This window comes from Callorhinchus milii, unplaced genomic scaffold (genome assembly GCF_018977255.1).
Source record: "Callorhinchus milii isolate IMCB2004 unplaced genomic scaffold, IMCB_Cmil_1.0 Scaffold21, whole genome shotgun sequence".
NCBI classification, from domain to species: domain Eukaryota; kingdom Metazoa; phylum Chordata; class Chondrichthyes; order Chimaeriformes; family Callorhinchidae; genus Callorhinchus; species Callorhinchus milii.
The window spans coordinates 6,628,754-6,643,767 of record NW_024704762.1 but is presented as its reverse complement, the minus strand read 5'-3'; the positions used below and the strand labels follow the sequence as shown (position 1 = coordinate 6,643,767).

Below are 15,014 nucleotides of genomic sequence, written 5' to 3'. Positions count from 1 at the left end.
TTCCCCTCTTTTCTCTTCCCTCCTCTTCCCCTCCTTTCTCTATCCTCCTCTTCCCCTCTTTTCTCTTCCCTCCTCTTCCCCTCCTTTCTCTATCCTCCTCTTCCCCTCCTTTCTCTATCCTCCTCTTCCCCTCCTTTCTCTATCCTCCTCTTCCCCTCCTTTCTCTATCCTCCTCTTCCCCTCTTTTCTCTTCCCTCCTCTTCCCCTCCTTTCTCTATCCTCCTCTTCCCTCCTTTCTCTTCCCTCCTCTTCCCCTCTTTTCTCAATCCCCCTCTTCCCCTCTTTTCTCTATCCCCCTCTTTCCTTCCTCTCTCTTCGCCCACTACTTGGCCTCTTTAAAGCGACCAAAACAAACCAAGACCCCCCCCCCCCGCCCCTCCCGGACAGGTCTTGTTGCAAACTGCCTGAGCAGTGCCTCGGTCGCCTGTCAATTGCCAAAACCTTTGCTTTGTGTGTTGATTGGTATTCAAAACCTTGTAAAAGAATTTAAATAAAAATGACTTTGCAACTTGCGGCTGTGACGTTACTTTACTTTGGGTTTAAAGACTGAGGCGCTGACGGAGGCACGCGGCAACGTCATCGGAGACGCGACGCGAGCGAAATAGGCCCCACTCAGGGAGCTGCTGGTGGACGAGGATGAGCGGGAAGCCGAGGAAACGGTCCCGGGACCGGGAGAGGCGGGGCTCGGGGTCCCGGGAGCGGGAGAGGAGGGGCTCGGGGGAGCGGGAGAGGCGGGGCTCGAGGTCCCGGGAGCGGGAGAGGCGGGGCTCGGGGTCCCGGGAGAGGCGGAGCTCGGGGTCCCGGGAGCGGGAGAGGCGGTGCTCGGGGTCCCGGGAGCGGGAGAGGCGGGGCTCGGGGTCCCGGGAGCGGGAGAGGCGGGGCTCGGGGTCCCGGGAGCGGGAGAGGCGGTGCTCGGGGTCCCGGGAACGGGATGGGCAGCAACGGCGGCGGCACAAGAGGCGCGAGAGGCCCAGGAATAGGCGCCACCATCGCAGGTCCAGGTCCAGGTCCCAGTCGAGGAGCAGCAGGGAGAGGAGTCCTGCCCCTCCTCCAAGCACCAGGAAGATGCGAGTCCACTCACCCCCTCCTCCTCGGGCTCGCCCCAGACCCCACTCGCGCTCCCCGGCCCCGGGCTCCAGGGGCTCCTCTCCCTCCCTGTCCTCCTGCTCCTCCTCGTCCTCCTCTTCCTCCCGCTCCAAGAGCCCGAGCAGCGTCAGCCGTCTGCTGACCCTCCAGGAGAAGCTGAAGCAGAAGGAGGACAAGCAGAAGCGCAGGGAGATGGCCAAAGCCATGGAGACCCCCGAGGAGAAGCGAGCTCGCCGCCTGGCTCGGAAAGAAGCCAAGGAGCGGAAGAAGAGGGAGAAGATGGGCTGGAGCGAGGAGTACATGGGCTACACCAACGCAGACAATCCGTTTGGAGACAACAATCTTCTTGGCACCTTTATCTGGCAAAAGGTTGGGTTACGTTATTAATACTAACCCTCGCGTTTGAGCTAATAATAATAGTAAGAGATAGCACCTCATTACATCTTCGAGACGTCTCAAAGCGCATCACTGAATATACAGTGAAGAGAATTGACTGGTTGTTTTGTGGGCGAAACGCAGCAGCCGATTGCGCACAGCAACATATTATTAATGGTACACCCACCGACAAGGATCTGTGTTGCTCCTCGATGCACCTCTTTTAATAGTGAAGTAGTTCAGTGCTCGCATAATAGTAATAATAAACAATAATAATAAGGATCCTTTGCTTTGACACAGCGTCTTATCATGTCAATGAGATGTCTCAAACTGTTTCACAGCACATACTGTTTACATTTCGTCAGGCAGGTCTACATCATGCACAAATTTATACTGAGCGCAGGATGTGCTGACGTGGACAGTGCTTTTTTGCGAGGGGTTTACTCTTTTGTTCTTGTCTCGCAGGCATTGGAAAAAAAAGGAATTGGCCATCTGGATGAAAAGGATCTGAAAGATAGAAACAAGAGGATACAAGAGGAAAACCGTATGGAACTGCAGAAAGTATGGATTAGTCTCTTTTGTTTTTCACAACTGCTTTCCTTCCAATATGAAGTACTCTATAGTACCTGTGAGCAGAATGCTTTTATTTCCTTCTATTCGCTCGGTAGCTTGTGAAAAGGTCACCCTGTTATCAGAGCTGGGTAGAAACTGTTTGCTTTGTTTGATAATAATAACAACAATAATAATAGTAATCTTTGCATTTGATACAGCGCCTTTTCATGTCTTCGAGACGTCTCAAAGCGCTTCACAGGATATACTGTAAAGTGAATTCATTATATTTTGCCGGCTAAACGTTTAAGTGATTGCTTTCCACTCTGTTTGTAGGTGAAGCAGCTGCGCTTGGAGCGGGAACGCGAAAAGGGCCTCCGTGAACAGGAGCTGGAGATGTTGCAGAGGGAGAAGGAAGCCGAACACTTCAAGACTTGGGCGGAACAAGAGGATTATTTCCACCTGCAGCAAGCTAAACTGAGGTGTGTAGATCAATCACTTAGAAATGAACTCCTCTATCTCTCTCTGTGTAGGTCTCATTCTCTGTCTTTTTTAATAATAATAATTAAATCACTCAATCCAAGACTGTTTGTAGGACACTGCTGTGAGCAATTGACTGCCCACAAAATACACAGTCAATTAATTTTAGAATAAATTATTTGAGACTTCTCAAAGAGTTAATAAGGCGCTATATCAAATGCACGGATTATTATTATTATTTTCCTCCATTTATTCAAGCTTGCATCCTCCCTTGCCCTCCACCCCTTGACTATCCGGCGCCTTGGGAAGGCCTCCCGATGTGAAAGGCGCTATACAAAAATAATTTGTTGTTGTATGTTTCTGTTTCTCTAGCGCTGTTTTCAAGATGGCCATATTATCATCCCCGTCTCTGATTTGTTTGCTTCAGATCAAAGATCCGTATCCTGGGAGGCCGAGCAAAGCCAATCGACCTCCTTGCGAAGTACATCAGTGCGGAAGACGATGACCTGGCTGTGGAGATGCACGAACCCTACACCTTCCTGAATGGGCTGACTGCATCAGACTTGGAGGATCTTCTCGAAGATATTCGAGTGAGTAGCACCACTTAATAAATGCAGGACTGCATCCCTTTCATTGGAACCGCAGTCAGAATTTAATGGCTTCAAATCAGGTTGTACTATAGTCTCAGAAGCCCAAAAAGGGGACCCGATTTTTGGCATCTGTTTTGTTCCCACTGTTTAGGTCAACATCGCAAAACTAATGACTTGTTCTTAAATCTCAGTGGGAGAGGCCACGAGGATGTTAACAATGCGAATTGCAAATGTCATAGTTGGTAAAGGAAGGCATCAAGGGGTCATTTCACTGAATTAAAGTGCAAATTAATGGACGGGAATTCTGGTCAGTGTTGTAAGCAGCACCTTTGGTGATGTCTAGTGGGAGACATTGCGTGAATTTTAAATGGGGGAAGGGGAGGGGGAGATTCCCCATTATCAGTTGACTTTGGCAAAGGTGCCGCACATTTAACACTGACCAGAATTTCAGCCCGTGTGTGATGCCTTACAGGAATTTTTCTGTTGCTCTAGCAATACGTGATACTGACACTGGGTGGAGATGTTCTTTGCATTGACATCCTTCGTGTTCATTTTTCTTAAAAAAAAGTGGCTTCGGAATCCAGTAAAGAGATCTTTGCAGCGCGTGTGATTTAATTCTCGCTCCTTTATAAAGTAACGGTCCATTCCAACGGCTTTTCGGCACATTTGGACTCATAATAATAATAATTCCTGCATTTGATACAGCGCCTTATCATGTCTTCGAGACGTCTCAAAGCGCTTCACAGAATATACTGTAAAGTGAATTGACTGTATATTTTGCGGGCAAAGTAGTACACTATGTGGAAATGGGATAATAAATGGAGCCATGAAATGTGAATGTCACACACCTTTCCTTCAGGTTTACATGGAACTGGAGCAAGGGAAGAACGCTGACTTCTGGAGAGATATGACCACCATTACTGAGGACGAAATAAGTAACCTGAAAAAGTTGGAGGCTTCAGGAAAAGGACCAGGTAATGGGGACCCTCCCATGTGAGGAATACCTCAGAACTAAGAACATTGTTTTGTCTAATAAGACTTCCCGTAATAGTGCGACATCCAGCTCAAAAGGGTTTCGTTTTATCAGAGTGACGACATAATAAGTTTAAATTAAACTGTTTTGGGCAATAACAGTATTCCGGTTATGATAGTGGAATCCTTCACGTTCAGGATGGAACGTGAAGGTTGTCCGTATCAACCACAGAGCTCATTCCTATTAAATATCACAATTATGTGTGATTGGAATCAGATCTGTGGCGCGATCTAGTGGTGGATTAGAGTGACATTCATGCCTGTGGTTTGGTGTATCACACTAATGGTATTACCTCATTCTGTGCCCTTTTCTCTGTCTCATGATAAATGGATCAAATACAACACAAAGCCATTGAGGCCAGCAGTCTTTTAATGCTAACTCTTCTTTGAGAGTTTTTTTTCCCGAGTGTTAGCAACAGTTTGTGGTCTGAGGCCAAGTCACTGAAGAAACAGCTCGATGGAAGACAAAAGTTTAGTGGAAAGATGAGATCAAACGGGCTGAATTATTTTCTTCATTTGAAATTCTCTTGTGAGCAGCAATGCATGGTTCATTACTTCGACATTAATTGTGAAAAATTGTATTAAAAGCAAAGATGAGCATTTCTTCTTCAAAGCGTAATGCTTTTTGTGTTTTTTTTATTGCTCAGGAGAGCGACGAGAGGGCATCAACACCTCAGTGAGCACTGATGTGCAGTTGGTATTTAAAGGGAAAACCTACAATCAGCTGCAGGTGCTGTTCCAGAACATTGAGGCCAAGATCAAAACTGGCGGCTCAAATCTGGACATTGGCTACTGGGAATCCTTATTGCAACAGCTGAAAGCCTATATGGCTCGAGCCAGGTACGACTGACTGGTCAGGGGGTTGGAGGAATGCAAACAAAACCAGTATGTCAAACGATTGGCAAAGTAGTCCCGACTCTGACTGCAACTGGCTGTTGTGTATGTCCTCCAGATAATAAATACAGAAGTCACTGGAAAAACGCAGCAGGCCGGGCAGCATCTATGGAGAGAGGAAAATTAGTTAGCATTTCAGGACTATGCCCTTTCGTCAGAACTCGAGATAAATTGGTCATTTATTCATGGCTGGCTGTGCACAAAACAACACTCATTTTTGCCTGTGAATATACAGTTATTACAGGGTCCTTGTCAGTAATTCCCTGTGAAGCGCTTTGCAGTGTTTCGATGCTGTATTAAAAAGTAATGATTGTTGTCAATGGCATTTAGTCGTTTCAAGAGGGGATCAATACTGTAAAACATTTTTAAGGATTGTAAGGATACCCGTAGGGCTCAGAAGGAATGCCTTTCACCATTGAGGAATGGTGGAGTGGATTTTGTTTTAGTGACATTGGGCTAGAGAATATTTTTGTCCTCTCGACATGAAAGCTACTGTATATACATGTAAATATGCACTGTTTCATTTCGTCAGGAAAGTGGATGTTTTGTGAAATGCATGGAATGTCCTTAATCTATTGAGTTCTCTTGGGGGGGGGGGGGGAAATGATGTGTTTCTGAAAGCCTGAAATTTTCAAGCCTGTAGTTAGTCCCAGTGCTGATCTGCACATAACCTTCCAATTGACAGCGATCTGGAAATGTATTTCAGATACACTGGGGAATTATCTGAACAGCGGATTCCAAAAAAAACTCACTCTCTCTCGTTCATTTATTTAATTTTAAATCTGCCAAATGAGAGAGGCTATGTTTAAACAGAACTTGATGACAGTTGTGTCATCGGCTATACTTGGTATTTACACAAATGTACAGATGTGTTTCATTAGTACTGGAAAACATATTTAATATTGGACCTGTTTATTTTCTTTGGGAGGGAGGGGGAGAGAGAGGGAGGGAGGCAGGCAGAGAAAAAAAACTTGTTTATTTTGTTAATTTTTTGTGATGATTCTTCAGTTGCTAGAGCATTGGCGTGCTTTTTAGTTTCATGCCTGAGAGAATAAGAGTCCAACAAGCCATCTCCCACTCATTTTATATTTACACAAAACCATCAGATGCACAACAACCATGTCCAAAAAAAAAACATTGGTCACTCAATCAATGACCTTTTGTGGGATACTGCTGTGCGCAATTGGCTGCCACGTTTTGCCCACAAAATATATAGTCAATTCACTTGACAGTGTATTCTATAAAGCACTTTGAGACATCTCAATGACATGATAAGACCCTATAATCAAATGCAAAGATTATTATTATTATCTTGCACTATATGGCACGTTTCACACGGTGTAGTGTCTCGGAGCGCTTAACATTGGCGGAGCCGGGGAGAGGGGGGAGCTGACCGTAGGCACAGTCGAAGAGGAAGGTCTTCGGATGTGATCTGATCTGAAGATCGCATTCCGTTGATTGCTGTACAGACATTGGTAAAGGCCATGTTTAGCTACAAATACAGTCACTACACTTGACAGCCGTTACCTGTGAAGTGCTTTGAGACACATTCATGTTCTAGGTGCTGTAAGGCAAGGATGATTAATTATGTGTTGCAGGGATTTTTGGAAAGTCAGGTCAGTTATGGTGACGAAAGCTAGCTAGATCCCTCTCATTTTCATTTCTCTCCCGCCCTGGTAATGGTAAAGCCCGATTTTGTAATTCCACCCCCCCTCCCACCCACCCCTGGTACCTTCTCTCCTGTCTGAGAACAATCAACTGGGATCGACTCTGGGACCTTTCTTGACCTGTGCAGCTCCCCACATGAAGCACACTCAGATTTTGTTTGGATGTTTGGACATGCCATCGGTCACCCCCCTTCCCCTCCCTTCTCCCTCCCTGACCCCAGCTCAGGTCTGAAATGCTGTACTCTGTCCAGCGCCGTGGGACGTCCTCCCGACGTGAAAGGCGCTGTACACGTGTAATCTTGTTGTTGTTGTTGGATACCCAGTCTCTTTGTGGCATTTTCAACAGGCTCCGTGAAAGACACCAGGACGTTTTGCGGCAGAAGCTTTACAAACTGAAGCAGGAGCAGGGAGTGGAAAGTGAACCTTTGTTTCCCATTATTAACAAGGAATCAAAATCGTCTAATCAGTACGTATCTTCGTGCATTTTTAAGTGGATTCTTGCATATGGCTACTCTGAATGTTTAGCGCTGTTTTCCTGTCATACTAACGGGTGGGTTGATCTAATTTCATATTGCATAGTTCAAAAAGTGTATGTATTTTAATCTCTGTGATACAGAACATTGGCACTCAACTGTCCAATAGATATATATTTATATGGTGTATGTTTAATATGCAATCAAATGTAAGTTAATATCAGCGTGCAGTTCAAGTTATGCCATACAATATCATTCCAAGTCAAATTTGGCCCTGAGACTTCTAATAATTGTAGTTTACCAGTTTGGGAGCTCCTGTTATTGAGCATAACATGGTGGGTGGGTGTTCTGGATGGTGGGAAAATACAAGGGTAATATTGATATTGATGAATTAGTTGTGCTCTGCTGTCTTGGTTTGTGACATGGTTGCAACCCTTTGATGTGTTGTTTATTTCAACAACATTTGTGTCCTGATAATTTGTCTAAATAACTTGTTGTGCACAGAACTCGGGGGATAGGAGGTTTAGAAAGCTTTGTGTAAGTCAGCTCCTTTTGTTTCATTCTTGCAACAGTCAATTTATTTTACAGTCTGGAAGATATGATAAGGCGCTATATCAAATGCAAGAATTATTATTATTTCGGGTATTCCTGAAGAGCAGCCTTTATGTACAAACCCATCTCACAGCTACTCACAGTAAATTGCCTTCTCAATCCATGTCAATGAGGTAATACTGGTTATTAAATCTGTGTTTGATTCTCTCCCTTTTGTGTAATATTTCAGCAATGCTTCCTCGCCCGACCATTCTGACCCGGACACCTCGCCTCTCAGGTAAGGATGTTTATATGATTGGGACAGAGTTTCGAGGAGTAACAAGCAGTACTGTGTATAGGGGATCCGATAACAGTTCCACAATGGTTATAACGGGTTGCTTGCTGCCCATTTTATTCATACGTAAACTTGGATGAGAGTAATTACTGTGTAATCTCAAACTTGCTGATGTTATCAAGCTATCTGTGAAAGTGAGTAGTTTAAACATAAATAGCATTTGGCTACTCTCTGCCCTCCACCCTTCCTGATCCCAATCCCCCCAGGTCAGGTTTAAATCCCTGACTGTCCAGCGCCTTGGGATGACTTCCTGACATGAAAGTATTGTATTTGAAAGGTTCACAGAACTGAACTTGTTTTCAGGAGGATTTGTGGGGAAGGGATATGATCCAGTTTTTTTTTAAAAAAACTACTGAAACAAGTGCATTATATCACTTCTACTTAATTGGAGTGCATTTTGAGAGTAGAGATCACGGGACAAAGTACAAGAGTCTTCCTTTTTAATGAGCGAGTTACCAGCCAAAAGTTCAGAAGTAAATGAGTTTGGCAATCTCATCGCACAAGAATATTGTGCCGAGGTTGAACGATCCAATTTGGTTCATCGTGTCTTACCTGAAAAGGTTTAAGTTCACCACAACAATTCACGGAAGTCGGCTTGTCTTTGTCCTTCATCCAGTAGTTTTATCTTTGGATAAGTTGCTACTTCTCGATGTATTGTTCCCTCAGACCCAGTGAAACAGGGCAGGCTGAGTTGCGTGAGAGTCTCTATAAACGTAAACAGGGAGTGGAGAATGAGCCCTTGTTTCCCATTGTAAAGAGAGAGCCACAGACTCCCACGGACAAGTATGTACCCGCTTACGTTTTGAAGTGGTTCCATCACTAGACTGTTAAACGACCTCTCTTTTCAGCATTAAAGAGTTGAACGGACACTTCCCACCCACCCATTTCATATCAGATTACTTAATTCCTCACCATATTGTCTTGCGACACGCTTTACATGGTGTCTATATTGTTAAATTCTCCTTCTCCATGTGCTCCGTGGTCACATCTCCACTCCTGGGTCAGTGCTGCCAATTTATCTCTTGCACAATTTCAGGCAGTGATTTTTATTTTTTAATTTTTTGGGGGGCGCCGTTCAAATGCTAGGGATTAAATTTGTGAATGATTCAAGCTGAGAAGTGTGCGGAATGTGATTCCACAGCATCTTTGGGGGCCACTTTGTGGTAAGGCACGTAAGTCAGAGTTGAGTATACGTTTGCCTGTTGCCTCAGATTCACTTTGAGCTTTTGTGCAGTTTCTGGGAAAAGGAGTGGGTCATTCTCCACCCACAACCATCCCCCTAATTCAGGAAATGTTTAATTATTTGGGGAACAAAATTGACGTTGGTGCAGATTCAGTTTTCTTCTTTTAATGACTTCTCCCTGGGACACAAAAACTTTAAACTGTGTTTAAAGTCCTTTAACACATTGTCTCGCGACATGCTTGTCTATATTGCTATCACCTCCTGCTCCACATGGATTTATTCGCCTCGTGCAGGTCAAAAGGAGACCAGGAAATGCCAGGCACCTCCTCTGCAGAAGCTCCCGAGCCCAACCCAACAACTGAAGAGAAGCCAGAGACCGAGGCTGAAGGGGAGGCGGTGCTCACCGAGGAGGACCTGATCCAACAGAGCCTGGATGACTTCGACGCCGGGAAATACAGCCCCAAGTTGCTCGGTCCTCACGAGCTGCCCATCGATTCCCACGTCGTCGATCCTGACGAAGACCTGCAAAAGCTGCTGATGGCCAGACAGCAGCTACAGGTCACAGGTAAGACGAGGCCTCATGTGTTAAGCAAAGTGAGCTGCGAATTTCGACCGTTATTTCTAGCCGATTCTAACTCACAACGGTAAACGTTCTCCCCGTCCCTACAAATATTCAGCGTGGCTCCACCTGCTTATTCCCTACTCTTTTCAAGTTGCTGCAGCTCTGTAAAATTCAAATTGATCCTTAATCTCTCACCCATCAATTCAACTTTCGGTTTATTCCCTAAGCTGTTTACGTCCACTTACTGCAGCTGGCTGGCATTTATCTTAACTCCCTATCAGACTCTTCTAGCTTCTCAATGGTAAGTCGAGGGGAAAAAAAGAGAATGTATTTAAATGGAGGTAGGATTACGCAGAGGCCTGTCTGCACCATTACCATTGAAGGATGTAGAATTAATTAGGATTTTATGGCAGTATTTTTCCAACGCGCTTTGTATCATAACCAACACAAAGGCAGATTGTTAAAGAGACGCCTGCTCGTTTAAGAGGTCCGTGTCTTTCAGGCTAGAAACCTGTGTAAGTTGCACCAGTTTCATTCTGGGTCGAAAGAGAAAACGGTCGGCCATCGCGTTGATCACCCGGGTGGGTTTCTTTTTATCGTGCAGGAGACGCGAGCGAGAGTGCTGAAGACATGTTCGTGCGTAAAGCCAAAGAGGGGATGGGGAACGACGAGGCTCAGTTCAGTGTCGAGATGCCCTTGACGGGCAAGGTCTACCTGTGGGCCGACAAGTACCGTCCCCGTAAACCCCGTTTCTTCAACCGGGTGCACACGGGCTTCGAGTGGAACAAGTACAACCAAACCCACTACGACTTCGACAACCCTCCGCCCAAGATCGTCCAGGGCTACAAGTTCAACATATTCTACCCCGACCTGATTGACAAGAGGTCGACCCCCCAGTACTTCCTGGAGCCCTGCACGGACAACAAAGACTTTGCCATCCTGCGCTTCCACGCTGGCCCTCCGTACGAAGACATTGCCTTTAAGATCGTGAACCGCGAGTGGGAGTACTCCCACCGGCACGGCTTCAGGTGCCAGTTCGCCAACGGGATATTCCAGCTGTGGTTCCACTTCAAGCGCTACCGATACAGGCGGTAGAAATCAGGCGGAGGATTATCACCGACTGACCAACCTTGCTTTGTATTTATCAAGGGTCCTTTGCAGGGTTCTTCATTGTGACGGGCGAGAGACTAGTCAAAGGGGATCTTTTACGTCTAATTTTTTAATAATAAACTGGTCACTTCAATCCGTGACTGTTTGTGGGGACGCCGCTGTGCGCAGTTAGCTGCCGCGTTTCACCCACAAAATGCACGGTCAATTCACTTTATGGTATATCCTGTGAAGCGCTTTGAGGCGTCTGGAAGACGCGATGAGGCGCTGTATGAAATATAAAGATTATTATCATCATCTTTTGAAAGTGAGACTTGACGAGTGATTTTTCTCGAGCGTTCGAAGTCTGTGACAGGTTTGGGCATCTGTGTGGTGGCTGTCGGTTGCTCTCAGTGAGACTGACTCAGGTTTGACGTTTGGACCTGAAGTCTGAGTGAACCTGACACACAAACATTTAGGGGCCGATCTCTCAATATCACGGTGTTTGCAATTCAGATATTATTTATCTGATGTTCTCTCTCTCTCTCTCTCTCTCTCTCTCCTCTCTCTCTCTCTCCATTTCTGTGGCTTCATTCCAGTGCAGATCGGTAACAGGGCATTCTGTTCTCTGCCAATTTCGCCTACAAGATAAACAAGCAATCCACTTTACATTGTATCCTGTGAAGCGCTTTGAGACGGCTCAATGACGTGATAAGTGCTATATCAAAGAGAAGGATTATATTATGGCTGTGTGCGAGACATTGCCATGTGCAAATTGACCTGTGTCCGCCTACAAATTAGGCGTTTGCTGCACAGTAATTACAGTAAATAAAAGTGACCACCACCAACATCAACTTGTATTTATAATGCGCCCTTCACGTGGGGCAGCATCCTGGAGTGCTTAACCGCGCAGTAAAGTAAAATGTGGAGCAGAAGTTATTAATCCGCTAGTTTATGTTTGCATCAGTGTGTATCAGTCTTCTCAAAGAACCGTAAGAGTTGCACATGAACTGATAACTCTGCATTAAGCATTTCCATGCATTGTATTTGTTTGTGTGCGCGTGTGTATACACAAAGAAAACCTGTTTAAAAGTTACTCACTGGGAATAAGACTTTTAAAATGTCAGACAATAACCCCCCCCCCCCCCCCCACTATTTCTCCCCTCCCACCCCATTGCAAGCTAGAGTTAGGGGCCAAGCGTGCAGTGTCAAGTTCTTTGAGACATCCTCGTGACCTGAAAGGCACTGTATAAAGTGCTAAGGGTAGAGTTCCAAATCCAGATGGGGACTCTGGGGATTGCCGGTATCGTGTTGCTGGAGTTCCTAGAAGGATCCATCCCGGATCCTCGCACCTCATTATTCCTCAGCGGAAGCGGTGGGTGGGTGGAACGACTGTCCGCAAGTGAACATGAGGCGAGTTTTAGCAAAGGGGTCTGATATGATGACTTATCTCTTCAACCGTGCCTTCACCTCCCCTCTCGACTCTCTACCCCCTCCTCGCTCCCTCCCTCCCTTCCTTCCCCTCACCATTTCCCCCCCCAATGCTCGGGTGCCGACCCAACCGTCCAGCGCCTTGGGACGTCCTCCCGACGTGAAAGGCGCTCTATGAATGCAATCTTGTTGTTGTTGTTGTTGTTGTTATGGATGAGAGGCAAGGGCCAGACTGGAACTGATGTAATGTTATTGCGTCGGTCAACCAGTAGGGTGCGCCTCAGCAAAACCATTGACCCAAACGAACCACAGCCTGATAACAGCGACTCAAAACCAGCGTCGCCGCATTGGAGAACACTGCGAGGAAATCTTTAGTGGTTTTAAATAAAAATCCACCTCCTCGAGCGGCGAGGAGACAACAGTTGGAAGAGATTGCGTTGGGCGAAGTTGTACCCACGTTCCTGACCCGCTGTGGGCAATCGGGCTGCTGCGTTTCGCCCACAGGATACGCAGTCTATTCACGGGATATCCTGCCAAGCGCTTTGAGAGGTCACGAAGACGCGATAAGGCGCTGCATCAAGTGCAAGGATTATCATCAGTTCCGACGAAAGGGGCCCGAAACATCGACTCGCTTTCTCCATAGGTGCTGCCTGACCTGAGTGTTCCCAGCGACTCCTGCTTTCGTTTCAGATTTCCAGCCTCTTCAGCATCTTGCGTTACATTATTGACTCAGTTCCACCCACCTTGGCGTTTGCAAACCAGTTTCACCGCGAATGTCCACCCTGCTTGTATCTGGGCTGGTTTCCTTGTGTGGGTGGAGAGCTTGGATACTCTTTAAGCGCGGCGCTGGGTTTCAGACACACAGGAGAACCTCAAAAACAAATCTGAGCTGGAAGCCAATTAAAAAAAACATTGAAGATAATAATAATCATCATCATCATCCCATAATTTATCACGTCTTCGAGACTTCTCGAAGCAATTCACAGGATTCACTGTCAAGTGAATTGACTTACATGGCTTTCACTACCCAATTATGTTTAGGAATCTGAAGAATTCCCACTAATGTCCAAATCACATGGATATTCTATTCTCGCCTGCTTAGTACAGAAAGCAGGCTCTATCCCAGTTTCCTTTGAAAGCTGTCTTGGGCTGTGCTTCGATAACCATTTGTGGTAAGGTATTCCATCTGTGTAGCACATAGCTCCTCTCCTGCACCAGGCTCCCCTGAGCCTGTCACCACCACCCACCCCCCCCCCCCCTCCTCCAAACCCCCATCCTTGTTTGGCTCATTTCAAAACTCTGCCACCTGCATCCTCACCTGATGCCCATCAGCCCAGGCAATGGTATTAGGGACACTCTGCTGCCCGCTACATCGCAATCGGCACGGCCTCACTTGATGCGCGTAACTCACCGTACACGTGCACCAACCGTACTACAGCGAGATCAACTTGCATTCATATAACGCCCTTCGCGCAGGATAACGTCTCGGAGCGCTGCGCAGGAGCCAGGCTGGATGCCGAAACAACACCGAGAAACCTAAGGATTTACTATCGCTCTCGGTCACCTTCCTACCCCCGCCCTCCCTGCCCTCCACTCCTCCTGATTCCAACCCCCAGTTCGGGTCCAAATCCCTGACTGTCAATTTGTGTACAGCGATATCTCAGAAACAGCCACAAAGTGAATTTTTATTTTATTTTGAGAGGGCGTGTGACATTGACCCAATGTTGGACTTGAGCTCACAGCCCTCTGTCGACGAGATGAAAGTGCTACCAAATGAGTCAGGCTGATATCACAATGAGATTTAACTACATTACGTGAAAATGTTTGTTAACTTGAGTCAAAGGCTTTGTTAGAAAAGGTTGATTTTAATATAGTTTATAAGAAGAGCAATAGAAGAATTAATAGTGAATAATATGTGTATATCAATACCCATATATGCATGGCAGTAGGAAACAGGGGAGAAAGAAAGTGTTTTACGAACATTTTAGGAATTGGCAGAATAAGCCATCCTGGTTCTGAAAGGCCAACGGTCAGTCAGTTGTGATGGTGAGAGAAGGCTTCAAGAAGGGCCCAAGACATCTGCATTCCATGAGGGCACCTAAGTAAAGCTGCTCAGTATTCTGTGCCAATCACGTTAAACGTTTCTACGAGACAGAGACAGGCTCCAGCCTTGGAAGGGAGAAGCAAGATGTCCGGTGTTGAAGAATAATGAGCAAGCTGCGATGTCTCAAAAGGGTCTGTTTATCCGGAAGATATGGGGACAAGGATGTGCGAGGGTCGAGGGGGGAAAGATCCCTAGGTGGAAAAAGTATAACTACCCTGACTTTAGGCAAGTAAGGCAGCAGATCCAGCCAGACAAAGAGGGCAGCCGAACCATGGAGAAAAGGTGTGCTGAAACCATCGCAACTGACCGACTGCTCCAAAACTGGTAGTATAAGTTCTGTTACTTGTAGTGGCAGTATTATTTTACTAGTTTTGTATGTGTTACTTTGATTAATAAATCTCCATTACACTTTAATTGAATTGTTGGGTCATTATTTGAACCTCGGGATCGGAAATCCCAACAGCTTATACTTATATTTTCCCTATTAAATCATGGAACAGTGCTTGATTAAAGAAAAGTATTCTTGTTAAAATATGAAAGAATGTGATTCAGCACCAATGTTACTCAATAATTCCTTACCGAGTCCTTTACAGTAAATCCTCCAGAATTTTCACCT

The 15,014-nt window shown here is 46.0% G+C and overlaps 1 protein-coding gene across 1 annotated transcript; it reads left to right on the top strand.

Moving 5' to 3' along the window:
• Positions 1–992: 992 nt before the first annotated feature.
• Positions 993–11,424, top strand: cactin. Its single transcript, XM_007898721.2, has 10 exons — positions 993–1,455; positions 1,927–2,022; positions 2,347–2,492; positions 2,918–3,080; positions 3,940–4,054; positions 4,760–4,952; positions 7,020–7,139; positions 7,928–7,975; positions 9,509–9,780; positions 10,382–11,424. The coding sequence occupies exons 1-10, from the start codon at positions 1,066–1,068 to the stop codon at positions 10,870–10,872; spliced, it is 2,034 nt and encodes a 677-aa protein (XP_007896912.1). The 5' UTR covers positions 993–1,065; the 3' UTR covers positions 10,873–11,424.
• Positions 11,425–15,014: the final 3,590 nt, after the last annotated feature.

Bases quoted from the DNA above. Each gene is read 5' to 3' on its own strand.
- cactin (XM_007898721.2), top strand. From the start codon at position 1,066: ATGCGAGTCCACTCACCCCCTCCTCCTCGGGCTCGCCCCAGACCCCAC. The intron at 2,023-2,346 runs GTATGGATTAGT...CTCTGTTTGTAG, and splicing joins ACCGTATGGAACTGCAGAAA to GTGAAGCAGCTGCGCTTGGA. The intron at 7,140-7,927 runs GTACGTATCTTC...GTAATATTTCAG, and splicing joins GAATCAAAATCGTCTAATCA to CAATGCTTCCTCGCCCGACC.